Genomic DNA, 15,696 nt, shown 5'->3' with positions numbered 1-15,696 from the left:
GTTATTTTTTTTTTTTTTATTTTGCTTTATTTTGTTTTTTTAGAATAAAGATATGGGATATTAAATTTTCCTTAAAAAAAAAGTATTCTTGCTAAATTTTTAAGTCTTATAAAAAATAAATGTTTCATTTTGTGTTCACATATAATGAGGCTTTAAAATATATCACATTATAGTAAACTACTTTAGTAAGAAATAAATTATAATAATTTTATATCAACCATGATTCATAAAATTATTATAAATGTTATAAACTTGAATTTTCTTTTTTCTTTTTTCTTTTTTTTTAATTATATTATTTTATACAATTCTTGATTACCTATAAATGAAATGAATTAGAAATTTAACAAAAAATTATAAATTATTTTATTAAATATGTATATAAATAAAAAAATATAATTATCCATTTATTTCCAATAGAATTATATTTAATTTATTATTATTAAAAATTAAATAAAATATAGATATATTTATATATTCAAATATAATGTATTAAAATTTCTATATTCATTTTTATTCTTTTTTTATTTATATAATTTTTATATAAATTTCTTTTTTTTTCTATTTCTTTTATATAATATTTTATGCAATTTAACAATACAATATATAAAAAACTATTATTCTATTTAATTGAATATATAATAAAAAAAAAAAAAAGTAATGAAAAATTAAAACTATATAATAAAACTAGTACAATTGAAAGTCAAATAATTATAAATGAGTATGAATTTTTAAATATATTAAAATTGAGAAAATTTATTAAAAAAGGATTTCTCAATCTTAAAATATAAAATTAAAATAAAAAAAAATAAAAAATAAAATAATAATATATTTGTATCATTAAATACTTTCATATGGGTATTTCATATAGAAACAGAATTAATAAAATGTATTTCTCATGAAAAATATTTTGTCTGAATAATATTCACAAAATGCAAAGAACATATATATACTTTTAAATATTTAATTAAAATAATTTTAATAAATATTAGTATATAGATATAATAAAAATAAGATAAAAAGGAGTTTATTTAACTTAAAAATTATAATCAACATAATAAATGAAAAAAAAAGAAAATATACAAAACACATAAAAAGTGTGAATTATAATAGCTATAAAGCTTAAAATGGATTAAGCAAATATTTTGAAATTCAAAAAAATAAAAATATAGTCAGAAAAATATAGATTAGTAGAGTTAAAATTACTTGAAAAATAATAAAAAAAATTAAAATAATATATAATGTAGTGAAATGAAATAGCAAATATGAAAAGAAAAAAATAATATGAAATATATAAAAAAAAAATATATATATATATAGTATTAATAATAATAAATGTAATAATTAACAGAAATTAAATAAGCAAATACTATTACGTGTAAAAATTATGTAAACATAAAGAAAAAAAAAGTGTGTACCACGTTACACTATATGTGTCTAAGTAAAAAAAAAAAAAAAGAAAAACGTTGATATTTAAAAAATTAAAATTATATCTATAAATCATACTTTAAAAAATAATTTTAAAATAAAACACAATTTCCTTCGTTAATTTTTTTTTAAAATTTTTTAATATAAAAAAATATTAAAAGCTTTAAATAAATAATGTGTATGTGTATATACATATATAACCAGATAAAAATAAAAAAAAAATGAAAAATGTAGTGTATTCATTTTTAATTATGCAAAAAAATTAATTAATTTATAATTTGATACATGAATATAAAAAAATAAAGATTATTATAAAATGTCTTAATAAACAAATAGTTATTTTATTATTATATTCACATATATAATATATTAAAGGATATTATGTAAAAAAAAAATTTTTATAGAAAATAGAATAAAGGGATATTTAAGAAAAATCATTAAAAATAGTACAAATATATATATATATATAATGTATTCCTCAAAAATATGTAACTCGTGTTCATTAGTATATTTATTTATATGTATTCATATTCTTATATTAGCTCTTTTTTTTAAAACGATATTTTAAATCATAAGAAAAATCAAATTATCATATGATCTATGTTTACTAATATAAAGCATTTAAATGAATACGAAAAAATTATAAATAAAAATAAAGAAAAAATGTTAATAAAAGTACATACATATATTTATGATAAAAGCTAAAGAATGCAAATAATATGCATGTATATATAGAAAGGAAGATATACGGATATCTTTTTTCCTTTTCTTTTTTTTAATATAAGTTTAATTACCTTGAGAATGAATATTTTTTGAAAGATACAGTATGATAAAATTAAATAATAGGTTAATGAAACTGTATATTCTTATATTTTTATTTGTAGCATTATTCTCATATAATGTCTGTATTATGTTTTTGTTTCTTTTACACATGGATTCTTTTTTTTTTTCAGTGTTTCTTCTATAACTTTTATAAAAATTATATTATAAGCATATATACACATGTATTTAGTATATGCCTATATATTTATCTGTTTTTAATTTTTATTATGTTATTTTGTTGATTTTATAAGTGCACTATAATGATGCATCTTATTGTTTTCATTTATTTTTTTTTTTTTTTTTTAAAAAAAAAAAAAATAAATTTACATTAGGGAATATCTATAATTAAAAAAAAAAGAAGGGCTAATTCCTAACATAATAATATAACTTAAAAAAAAAATATAATAAAATAAAATAATAAAAAAATGAATAATATTATTAAAAATCACTAAAAAATAGAAATATATAATGAATAAAAAAGAATTTATTTAAATGTAGGATATCTCATAAACGTTGATTTTATAATAATTTATCAGCTTTACTATTAAATTAATTTTTTTATTTTTATATTATTAAAATACATATGAAATAAAAAAAAAAAAATAATAATAATAAAGTATTTTTATGACAAATCTATAAAAAAAAAGAAAAAAAAAATTAGTATAAAAAATAAAAATAAAATTAATATATAAATAATTTTTATATGTATTAAGATAAATATGACAAAAAAAAAAAACTATATATATATATATATATATCTATAATATATACATATATATATTAGTTAAATATATTTTATTAAAATACTGTTTTTATATATTTTAATATTAAAGTATAATTTAAAAATATATTTTAAGTAATAATACCAGCATTAAACATTTGTTCGAATACTGATTATGGCTACTGTTTATAAAAATAAAAATATATTTTTCTATATTTGTAATTATATATTTATTTAAAACATCTATATATATTCTCATATATATATATATATATATATATATATATATATATATATATAAATTTATGAAAAAATTTAAAAATAAATCTAATAAGAAAAGTATCTCGTAATAATTTATATGAAATAAAATTTGCAGTAATGACAATAAAACTTTGTAAATTTCATTTAAAAATATAATAATAATTATAATAATTAAAAAAAAATTAATTTTAAAAAATATAACTCTTTTACATTCATCTACTTTATATTCATTAGAATATAAGTTTTAAATGAAATGAAAAATTATTTTATTAGAATTTTTTTTTTATGATATAAAAATATGTATTATATAAATTAGAACTATTAATTTTTAATTAAATTCTTTAGAATCTAATTTATCAAATACGGTATATCACAGACAAAATTTTTAAAATAATAAATGTCCTTAATCATATATCTGCAGTGGATAAAAAAAAAAAGAAATAGTACAATAGTAATAATAATAATAAAAAAAAGGAAACTTATTTCGTATTATTATTAATATATTTTAAAAATATGTACATATATATATATAATTATATAGCAGATAAATATATGTCTATAAGCGTAAATATATATCTAGTTAATTTTTACTTGTATATACATAAAAGTACCTCCATGCAAAATCGAAAAATACATATGTATATACTACCATACGTTTTTATAGTATGTTATTTTATCTGTTAATAAAAATGTTAAAGTTATGAAAAATATACATAATAAATATTTCTCATTAATTACTGAAAAGAAAAAAAAAAAAATTTTACTTTTAATGGACAAAAGAAAAAATCAAAATAAAAAGTAACGTAAAACAAAAATCAAAATTTTTACTGTACTAAATTCAATAGTACTGAATACGCATAATGTATAAAAAAAAAAAAATCTCATATACATATAGATATATTCATATAATCTTCATATAACACATATAAATATATATTAATAAAAAAATTATTTATATGTTACTCTTTTCTTTTCACATAAAATTTGTATGTGATTGATTTTTTCTTTTTAAAAAAATTAACCTTTAAATATTTATCTTTGTATATGTATTTATACATTACATGTCTATACACAAAGATATATTATGAATATATAAAATAGGCATATGAAATATATTTTAATAGGAAATAAAAAAAAAATTAAAATTTAAAAAATTAGAAATAAATACGAAATATAATATATATATATATGAAAATCTTTAATATAAAAGCATTTTTTTACTTTTTTCTATTAAAATTAAAAAAAAAGAGAAAATATATATTACAATTTTCGAAAATATATTTTCTTTAAAAGTAAATTCATATATGTGTATATACATATATATAAATAAATAGAGAAACAACAAAAAAAAGTTAAGACAATATAACAATTAAATATAGATTGGTTATATAACAAATTTTTTTATATTTCGTAAATGTACTTATATATATATTTTTTTTTATTTAATTTATGAAACGTATGTATTTATACAATATCCATGAAATAAATATATTCAATAAAATTCAATATAATATAAAATAAAAAAAAATCTAAATTAAAAATTAAAATAGAAAATATATTATAAGTCATAAAGTTTAAAAATATAAATCATACATATTAATATAAAAATTACATTAATGAAAGGATTATATAATAATTATCAACATGGATTTTATAAGTTTTGCGTAAAGCTAAATAAGCATAGAGCTTTTTTTCTTTATATCATTAATTTTCAATAATAAATATGTGTACATATATATAAATGCATATATATATCTATATATATACATATACATAACTAATTTAATAAAAGAGTAGTTCAATAGATTTAATAAAAAAAAAAAAATTTGTTATCATTACAATTATATATAATTTTTTTATTTAAATAAATAAAAATTAAAAATTAAACACATGAATACGTGAATACGTGACAGAAATGAATTTGCCAACATAATTTACATATTTGTTATTATAAAAAAGTAATAATGTAATATTAGTAATATTTTTATTTTTCTCTATGAAATATAGATAATAAAAAAATTTTAAATAATAAAAAAAAAATTTAATCTGAAGTTGAAAAAAAATTAGATAAAAAAAATAGCTCAAATCAAAAAATATAATTTTTCCTTAAAAACAATTAATTGTCTATTCTCATGTGAATATCATATTTGCTCATAAATATATATATGCATATATGTTTTATACAAAAATACGTCAAAAATTCTATATGTTATTTTTTTACTTAATATGTATATTTTTTTTTTTATTAAAACTTTTTTTTAACATTACATTTCAAATAAAAATAATTATTTGCATACTGAAAAAATAAAAAAAAAAATTAAAAAGAAAAAAAGCACACACGGATTTCAGATCTCTTTTTTTAAGTTTCATTAACAAAAAGTTCAATTTATGAATTTTTCGAATTATCATTAATGACTCTTTATAAAAGAACTGTTTTTCATCCAGCATGCAATTAAAAAATAATAAAAAAAAAAGAACTAATCTGTAAAATTTTTAAATTATATTATTAAGATTAATTTAAAGCAAGTTTCTATATTTATTAGAAAACTTCCCTTTTTTTTTTTTTTTTTACACACCTCAAGTCATATATTTTAAAAAAGTATATCACTTAATGTATTTTTTTATTTTTTTTATTTTTGTGTGTAACCTATATAATACTATGATATATTTCTCTAAAATTATAAATAAATACTTATATATATATATATATATATATATGTATGTATTATTAACATATACATTATATATATAACTTTACAAAAAATTAAAAGCAAAAATATAAATTAAGAATAAAAAGTGTCGAATAATATTTCGTATGAAAACATTAAAAAAAAAATGCAATTTATAACAAAAAAAAATTTTTAGATATGGAAAAAAAAATAATTTAAAATTAATTTTTTTTCATATTTATAAAATGAAATAATTTTCATAGCATTACATCTAGTTTTTATTAGTTATAAAATAAAATAAATTGTGCAGGAGAAAATTTTTTATCTCCATATACTATAGTAACGGCATAAAAAATATATGGAAAGAAAAATAGTATTATTAAAAATATCTATGCAAATATATGTAGTGCATATAGAGAAAAAGGTATAAGAAAATGATTATTTAAATTAATCATAAATAATTGCTAGTAATATACATTCTATACGTCATTACTATTACTTTTTTTTTTTTTTTTCTTTATAAATTTTTCGATTAAAAATAAATATTATAGAAAAAAAAAATTTTTACATATTTTTGAGTAAAATATATTAAAGATTGTGGCAAATTTTTTGTTATATAAGAATGTAAAAATTTATGTTTTTTTTTTTTTTTTTATTTTGCATAAGAGAAATATAAAAAATAGTAACTATAAAATTTCTATAGCATTACAAGAGAATAGATACTACTACATTAATTTAAAATGAACTTTCAATTTAATAATATATTAAAACATATGCATTGATATTTAAAAAAAATTAAATTATGTAAAGAAAATCACATTAATATGTAAAAGCTTTAATAATATATAAAAGAAGGGGTTAAGTACAAAAAGAATTTTTCTTTTGTTTTGAGTATTTTATTAAAATAAAAAGTATATATTACAATATTTATGTAGTTAAAATTTTTATATATGTACATATGAAATACTGCTTCATTAAAATTGTATCGATTTTCAAAACTTCATTTATAAACATTCATTTAATTTTAATTAAAAATATATGATGTTTATGAATAGGGAACTAATTTGTTAGTGGAGCACATAAATATATTTAAAATTCTTTAAATTTTTTTACATATATTGATATAATAAATTTGAATAATATATTAGTTAAATTTTAAGCAAATATTATTACGTTTCATCAAATATCCATTATACAATTTTTTGCGAATAGCTTTTATTCTTAAAATACAAAAAATTTCGAATGTTACAAATTTTTTCAAAAAAGGCATGCATTTCATTAATGTTTTATAGTATTACTACATGAACTTTTTTTTTTCTATTTTTATTAAAATTTGAAGGTTGTAAATTTATTAAATGATATTTATATAAATTTATAATTTTTTAATGAAAATTCTAGTTATATATTTACAAATAAAAAATAAAATATATTTATATAATATAAAATATTATAATATAAAAGAAAAAAAAAAAAACATATAAAAAAAAAAGTGCTAGCATACATAAAAAAGATTCTTGTTAAAAAAAAATATGTACATGTACATATTTATAAAATTAAAGATTAAAAAAAAAAAAAAAGGATATTTATATATTTGAGGTATTTATTAATAATATAAAATAAAATAAGTATGTTTTTATTAAAAAAATATATGAATTAAAAAAAAAAAAAATTAATTTAAATTTATTTTAAAAAAAAAAAAAATAAATTACGCTCATCTTTTATACTAACTTTAAAGACTATGAAGTAGTAGTTGCGTATTTGAAGTTGATTAAAATGAAAAGTATTCATATTCTTGTAATATATTTTTAAGAAGTTTAGTTTAATTTGCAATTGTTACTTTGATGTATATAAATCTACTTTTTTTTATATAAACCCGAACATAATCGAGTAATATCTTGTGATTTTTCAAGATCATGAAAAGCTTCTTCAAATGATTTTCTATCCAAAGATGATGTATACTCAGGATCGTTCATAATAGTTTCCTGACAATGAGCAAGCAACTCATCTTTTGTCATATTTTTTAATATAAGTGCATTCATTATAATATCTTTAATCATATCTGATTTTTTCTTATGTTGAGATGTTTGTCCTAAATTAACTTGATCGAAATCAATTCTACCACTTAAAGGGTCAATTAAACTTTGAAAAGTAGCTATATTCATTAATCTTACCGCTTCATTAGCTTCTTCTGGTGTTACTACATCTTTTAATTTCATTTTCGCTAAGCTCTGACTTAATCTAACTAGTCCTTCTAATTGCCTAGGACTGGCAGTTGGAGATTTTGTTCCTTCTTTACATCTCATTTTTATATATTCTTCAATAATAATTTTTTTGCTTTCAAGTGAAATTATCGGATTGCAAGCCATACGACAATATGCTATATATAGAGCTAATGTATTTGAATCAATTAAGTAATTTTTTGGCTTTTTTTTACTTGAACTGTTGTTATTTTCGGAGTAAGGAATATTTATATCACTCTCTATATTCCAATTTTTTTCATTATTTTGTGCATCTTCTTCATCTTCCTCTTCTTCTTCCTCTTCCATTCGACCATTTTCATCTTCTACATTGTAAGAATAATTTTTACAAAGAACTGTGGCCAATTTTGTATCCTCTTCTTCATTTGCTTGATCAATGACAAGATAAATTAAATCAAATCTAGAAAATAATGAAGGTGGTAAGTTAATGTTTTCCACAACAGCCTTATTTTTATCATACCTACTATTAATAGGATTAGCAGAAGCTAAAATAGAGGTTCTTGCATTTAAAGTAGCTACAATACCTGCCTTTGCAATAGTCACTGTTTGCTGTTCCATTACTTCATGCAAAATAGCTCTAGCTGAATCATCCATTTTATCAAATTCATCAATACAACAAATTCCTTTATCTGATAAAACAACAGCACCTGATTCTAAAATATATTCTTTTGTTTCAGAATCTTTTGATATAAATGCTGTTAATCCTACACTACTGCTTCCTTTACCACTTGTATATATACCACGTGGGGATAATTTATGAACATAATGCAAAAGCTGGGACTTAGCAGTAGATGGATCTCCACATAATAAAATATGAATTTCTGATCTGTACTTATTTCTATATTTATCAGTAATTTTACTACCACCAAACAATTGGCATAATAAACCTTTTTTAATATCATCTCTTCCATAAATAGATGGAGCTATTGAATCTGCCAATCTTTGATAAATATTTGGATCTTTGCTCAATTTTTGCATTTTTTGAACTACTTCAGTAGTAAATAATAAATTACCCTGCTCATTCAATTTTTCTAAATTCTCTTCAACTGTGCCATCTTCATTTCTTTTTAAAATAATAGAGGCTGTGTCATTTTGCTCTGTCAACTTCATTTTTTGTTTATTCTCCTTTTTTATGTGAATAACATTTATATAAATTCTATGTACACTATTATAACATCTAGACCTTGGATTTAAACGAACAGGAGATGCTTTTAAAATTCCTGTTAATTCTACAGTGTCACCTGGTTTTGTATAATCTATTAAATCATCATATGCATAAATTGATATAGATTGAGGAGTTTCCCCCTGCTTTAAATGTTCCGTTACTTCACTTAATTTAATAAGTTGTTTTGAAGAGAAACAGCAATTGTTATGCCATAATTCAAATGTATTTTTATTATTGCAATTAGAACATGTTAATGGTTCTTGAACTTCTCCTTGTATGACGTGCTCATATACTTCTTCATTACATTTTTCATAATTATTGACTCCTATTCTTTTTTTAGAAGTACATTTAAAAGCTGCCATGGTCATTTCAGGAATAATATTTGAGCATCTAATAATTACTCCTTTTATACATACTAATGTTTCAATTTGATTAGGTCCAAGTTTTCTAGGAGTATCTTTATGTCTTTTGTTAAAAAATCTTACCCTGCAATAATCTTGTTTTGTATTACTTAAGGGGTATTTGTCAGATGAGCTAGATTTTGTATCTCCTTCTAGTATTAATCCTAAAAGAGAATTATACTTTTCACTTATTATTTTATCTATTTCACTTATACAATCGGATGGGTACTCAATTATTAGCTTATATAATTTTTTATTAAAAAAATAAATATGAGTAAGATCTACTTCAAAAGATTTTATATGTTCTAAATTTTTTACTCCATCAGTGTCATCATCATTATCATTATTTAATTTGCATTCATTTTGTCTACCTGTTTCAATAAATTTGATCATCTTCCATCCATAATACGCTAAATAAACTTTTAAGTTATCTCTATGTAATAGAATATACTCGGTTATATTACGGTCTTCATCAGTAAAATCCAGTACGTCACTATAATTAGTAATGTTAAATTCATCAAAAAATTGATTAAAGAGTTCTTTAATTTGCTCTAAATTACTATCAATAAAATGAGGTAATCTTCCTGATTCATTATCTTCCATAAATGCTTCTCTTCCTACATCTCCTATATCAGCTCTTGCGCATTTTATTCTTCTAATAGCTAGAGGAGTATGACCATATCTTACGAATTGAGAACCAGTATTGCTTTGATTTAAGTATTTTGATTCATTTAGCATACTGTTTAAAAAACTTTTACTATTTTTTGTCCTTCTACTTGAAACTGGTGTATTCATAAAATTACTTCCAAAAATTTCATTGTTTGTTCCAAAAATATTTGAAGAACTTAATCCAAATGGGCTCGCATTTTGCCCCCCCCTTCTTCTTGGAGTACCCATATTTTACGCATTAAAAAAAAAAAAAAAATCAATAAAGAAGTAAGAAAAAAAAATAAAATGAAATAATGATTTAATAATATAATGGGCCAAATATATATATTTTTTGGAATAATTGAATTAAAAAAAATAAATAGTCTTATGTTAATGATATATAGCACACAAAATATGAATTCCTCTAAAAATAAATTACTTTTACTAAAACATATTTAAAATACATAGATTTTAGAAAAATTTTGTTGACATTTTTAAAGCATATATATATATATATATTATTCTCTCATGAATACTAATATATAAATATATATATATATTCGATGTATTATTAATAATAAAAAAAAAAGTTAAAGTAAAAATTACTATAATAACGATAATTTCGTTAATCCTTTAAAATATGTAATACATATTTTATTTATATTTTTCCTTGTATTCATTTAGTAAAAGAGGTATAGTTTTTATACATGAAAAAAATGTTAAGATTTTAATTTTGTCTTTAAAAAAAGAAAAAAATCAATTTCGTCTTCATAATTTTTTATTTATTTCTTTATAAATTGTTCTATTTTATTTCACTTTTTAACTTTTATTATCACATAAAAAAAAAAAAATAGTAAAAATTTTAAGAGCATCGCACAAAAAGCTATATTTTTAATAATTAACACATAAAAAAAAAAAATTAAAAAAAAATTATAAATTTTTATGTGCATATAAGAATATACTTAATAACATATCCTTTTGTATATAACAATTATTTTATAATATTTAAATACATAAATTTATTATATTTTTTTTTTTTTATTATTAATAGTTTTATTGAAGACAAAACTTCCTTTCTCATATTTTATAGTATAAAAGTATTAAATAAAAAATATTTCTTTATGTATACATGTTCTTATTTGTTTTTTCATAAATATTATTTTTTTTATTTTTTTTTTTAATATTATACAAGAAAATATAATAATTTTTAGATTAGTATTAATATTCTATATAATTTTGAATATTTAAAAGTTCTATTTTCAAAAAATAAGTATATTATTATAGAAAAATATATAAGAAAACTAAAAAATTCATATTTAAACTCTTTCTAGATTTTAAATTCTTTTTTATCCTTAATTTAATGTTTATTTTTTAATAAAAAAATAATATTATATTAAAATATTTTTACTTTTTTTTTTTGTTTTATTTTAAATTTTTTAAATGGAATACTCTCAAATATAGTGTAAAATAAATACCTTAAAATTTAATAAAAAAAAAAAAGAAAAATTAAAATAAAATAGGCGATGTATTTTGTATATTATAATTATTTAAAAACAATTTAAAAAATGAAATCATTTTTTTTAAACTACTTATAAAATTTAAGGAATAAAGAAAATACATATTACTAAAAAATATATTACCTTTTTTTTTTTTAAAAACTTGGATTTATTTCTCCATCTAACTGTATATCTTGTCGCTGATATAGTTGGATGCAAGATTCCGATAGTAAAACTAATTGTGGTAATATTGAAATAACGTGTAAATCTTCTATTTCATACCATTCATTTGTTGATTGATTTAAAACATGAATTTTATAAGAACCTTGATTTACTGTACCACTATGAAATATATTTGCAATTAAATTATATTTGGTTACAGGATTTTGAGTAAGAAAATCTTGATGAACATAATCTTTCATATCTAAATTCTTAATTACAAAATTTACTATTGTTCCATTTTTTTCAACAAAAAAATTATTTTTTGAAAACCTTTTAATAGTAAAAATTAAATATTTTGGTAATTTAGAAATCATTAATGTACTAGGAACAGACTTATCAAGCAAAAAGGTTTCTGTTTCTCCATCAAACTTTGTTAGCAACTCAAAAATAGAAACTTGAGGTATTATATTACTTTCTGTTGTACTTTTAAAGATTGGTGGATTTGGTAATTTTAAGGAAAGAGTACGAAATGGAATTTTTTTAATTTTATAGTTTTTTTTTTCGTTTAATTCATCTTCATCAATTTCCTCTTCTAGGATGTTTTCATTTTTTTTTTTTTCTTTACGTATTTCTTCTTCAGCTACTTCTTTTTCTTCATTTTCACCATCTTTTTCTACTTTATCCATCTCTGACTTTTCTCTTTTAGTTTTAATAATTAATTCTCCATCAAAACAATAATCAATGATGTTTATTTTCTCATATACCCACTTTTTTTTTTTTTTGTCTACACTGTTTTTATTGTTATTACTTTCTTTCTGTGTAAAACTGTTTTCTTCCTTCTTAAAATTATTATTTTCTTCCAACATTTTATCTTTAGAAATTTCTTTTAATTTCAAATTTTTATAATTATTTCCTTTTCTTTTTTTTTTCAGAGTTTTCTCCGAATATTTATGAATTTTATTAATTATCCATAAAAAAAAATCTAGAGGATCATTTTTCGTTCCTATTTTAAAATTCTTTTTAGATTCTATACCTACTGCTTGTAAAAATTCATGAGGAGATACAACTCCTTTAAAATTTTTAGGATTGTAAATTTTTTTAATTAATTCAGAAAGTACTATTATTAAATTTTTCGCTATATTTTTTTTATTTTCATATAATAATAAAATATTTCTTAAGGGTATAATAGTACATAATAATTGAATTATTACGTTACAATAATCAGTATTTTTTAAATTGTTTAAACCAACACAACCTGGCAAAAAATCAGCACCATCTAATGATTTTCCTAAAATAGGATTAAAACACAGGTATTCAACTTCTTCCCTTGTGTAAAGAGGTTTTAAAAAATATTTTATATCATTTAATGAGGCATCTTCAATTTCATAATTTTCTGGTAAACAACAAGTTTTACATGTTTCTAAGTTAATAAAAACATAATGATTTTTTTCTAAAGCATGAGTATATGCATATGTTCCTTTTCCAATTCCTTGAAAATATAAACCGCATACTAAACAAGCATATACATGTAAATTTGACAAACTAATGCTACATAATTTTTCAAAATCGAAGTCTAGAAGATTTCTATTAATTGTACGTAAATATGGGCAAACTTTACTTTTATTTCTATTTAAATTCATGTTTTTTATCTCATCATTTAAATCATTATCTGTTTTGTTCAAATTATTTTTCAAATGGTTCACCTCATTCATATCATCATTTATGCCAACATTTAAATTATTCATCTCATTATTTACATAATCTTCTAGATTATTTGTATTTTCTTCTTTTTTTCTTTTTTTGAAAGTTAATTCATCCTTTTCATTTTTAAATTCTTTCTTTATTTTTTTTTCCATAATTCAGCTTTATTTTTTATACATTTTTATCCTTATTTAATATTAAAATACCTAATTCAAATTAATTTCTTTATTTCGTTTTTAAAAAAAAACTTTTTTTTTTTTTAAAATATATATTAATAATAGAAATATTTTTTTTTTTTAATAATAGAAGTTAATACTTTTAACTTTTTTTTTTTTTTTTTCATTAGTCACAGGTAAAAACATATTTATTGCATCTTATTTACGGAAGCTAAGATAAATAATACTAAAAAAAAAAATATTTTTTTTTTATAATTTTTTTTGCTAAATTATGATTGTAAAATAAAGAAATGCTAATAAAAAGAAAAACAATGAAAAAATATTATAAAAAAAATATAAAATTTAAAAATAAATTAAAACAATAAAATGAAATAATTCTACTGTTAAAAAAGTAAATACTTTTATAAAAAAATGAAAAGAACAACTATAGAGAACGAAATTTCATTTTTAATAAAAAACAAATTTTTTTACAAGACATTATATTAAATGTTTCTAAATACTATATGGAATATATTTTTTATTTATATTTATTATGTATAACAGAAAATATTTTCTTTTTAGTGAACTTTAGGATTTTATGAAGCAAATTCCCCATACCTTTTATTTAAGAAAATTGTTTTTTTGTGAAGTGCATGAAAATAAAATATTTGTATTTAACAATTCTGTAACTAAAAAATTGATATAATTAAGCAGTTTATATAATAGATAGACTTTTCCATAAATCAAAAATAAGTATACAAATTTATTTTCATATTAATTTTATATTGCATATAATTACATATATATTGCAAAAAAAAAAAAAAAATAAAATAAAATATATATAAAATATTTTTTTTTTATTAATTTGCTTCATTTTTGATTGATAAACAATTATGCCAATATAATAAATATATCTTCAATTCTTATATTTTATATATGTAGGAAATTTTTTCATATTTTGCTTCTTTTTTTATAAAAAAAAAAAAAGAGATTCAATAAGATGTGGAGATTAAAAACATTTAATATGATTAAATACTCTTAGAAAATATAAGAAATGTTGTTGAATATTAAATTGAAGAGATTTAACTGTAATAAAATATTAAGGGACATATATAAATTAAAATGATTAAAATAAAATGATAGCGTATATGAAGAATATAAGCAGAAATAAATAAATATATATATATAATTATACAGATATAAGAACAAGTATTGTAGTAAATTTTATTATTTTTTTTTTTTTATATTATAAAAGTTGGGATATATATATATATATTTGGATATTTTAAATATATGAAAATAGTAATACGTAATTATTTTTAAATGTTTTAATATAATTAGTAATTTATATTAAAGATGGAATGATCTACAAAAAAAAAAAAAATTTAAATAATATTTTATATTATGGCCTTTTTTTTTTCCTTTTGTAATAATTTAAAGGATATAAAAACTTCATCTAAAATATATATGGGGATAATACTCTAAATTTTTAACTTAAGTAAGCTTTATATAAATATTATAATTTAAAATTTCAAGATTAATTTACTTTTAGATAAATTAAAAGAAAAAAGAAAAATATTTATGGGAAGAAGATATCATAAATTAAGCATGCTGTATATCAATTAAAATCATTGAAAAAAAAAATTGGGTTTTATGTATTTATGACATTTAAATATTTTAATCATTATTTCAAAATTTTATTTAAGATTATAACATTAAAAAAAAAATAAAAAAAAAAATATGGGAAGTTCTTAATAATTCGTGCAAAATCAAAATGAATGAAAAAAAAAAAAAAAAAAGTGAAAAAATGAA

At 17.9% G+C, this 15,696-nt stretch overlaps 2 protein-coding genes across 2 annotated transcripts; both read right to left on the bottom strand.

Moving 5' to 3' along the window:
• Positions 1–7,751: 7,751 nt before the first annotated feature.
• On the bottom strand, positions 7,752–10,619 carry MCM4 (DNA replication licensing factor MCM4, putative; the record flags this gene model as incomplete). Its single annotated transcript, XM_028679204.1, has 1 exon — positions 7,752–10,619. One exon carries the CDS (start codon positions 10,617–10,619, stop codon positions 7,752–7,754), a length of 2,868 nt encoding a protein of 955 aa, XP_028534941.1.
• Positions 10,620–12,021: 1,402 nt separating this feature from the next.
• On the bottom strand, positions 12,022–13,884 carry USP39 (U4/U6.U5 tri-snRNP-associated protein 2, putative; the record flags this gene model as incomplete). Its single annotated transcript, XM_028679203.1, has 1 exon — positions 12,022–13,884. One exon carries the CDS (start codon positions 13,882–13,884, stop codon positions 12,022–12,024), a length of 1,863 nt encoding a protein of 620 aa, XP_028534940.1.
• Between the last annotated feature and the right edge of the window lie 1,812 nt (positions 13,885–15,696).

This window comes from Plasmodium relictum (genome assembly GCF_900005765.1).
Source record: "Plasmodium relictum strain SGS1 genome assembly, chromosome: 14".
NCBI classification, from domain to species: Eukaryota; Apicomplexa; class Aconoidasida; order Haemosporida; family Plasmodiidae; genus Plasmodium; species Plasmodium relictum.
Note: the sequence above shows the minus strand (reverse complement) of the source record. Positions and strands in the feature narration are given on the sequence as shown.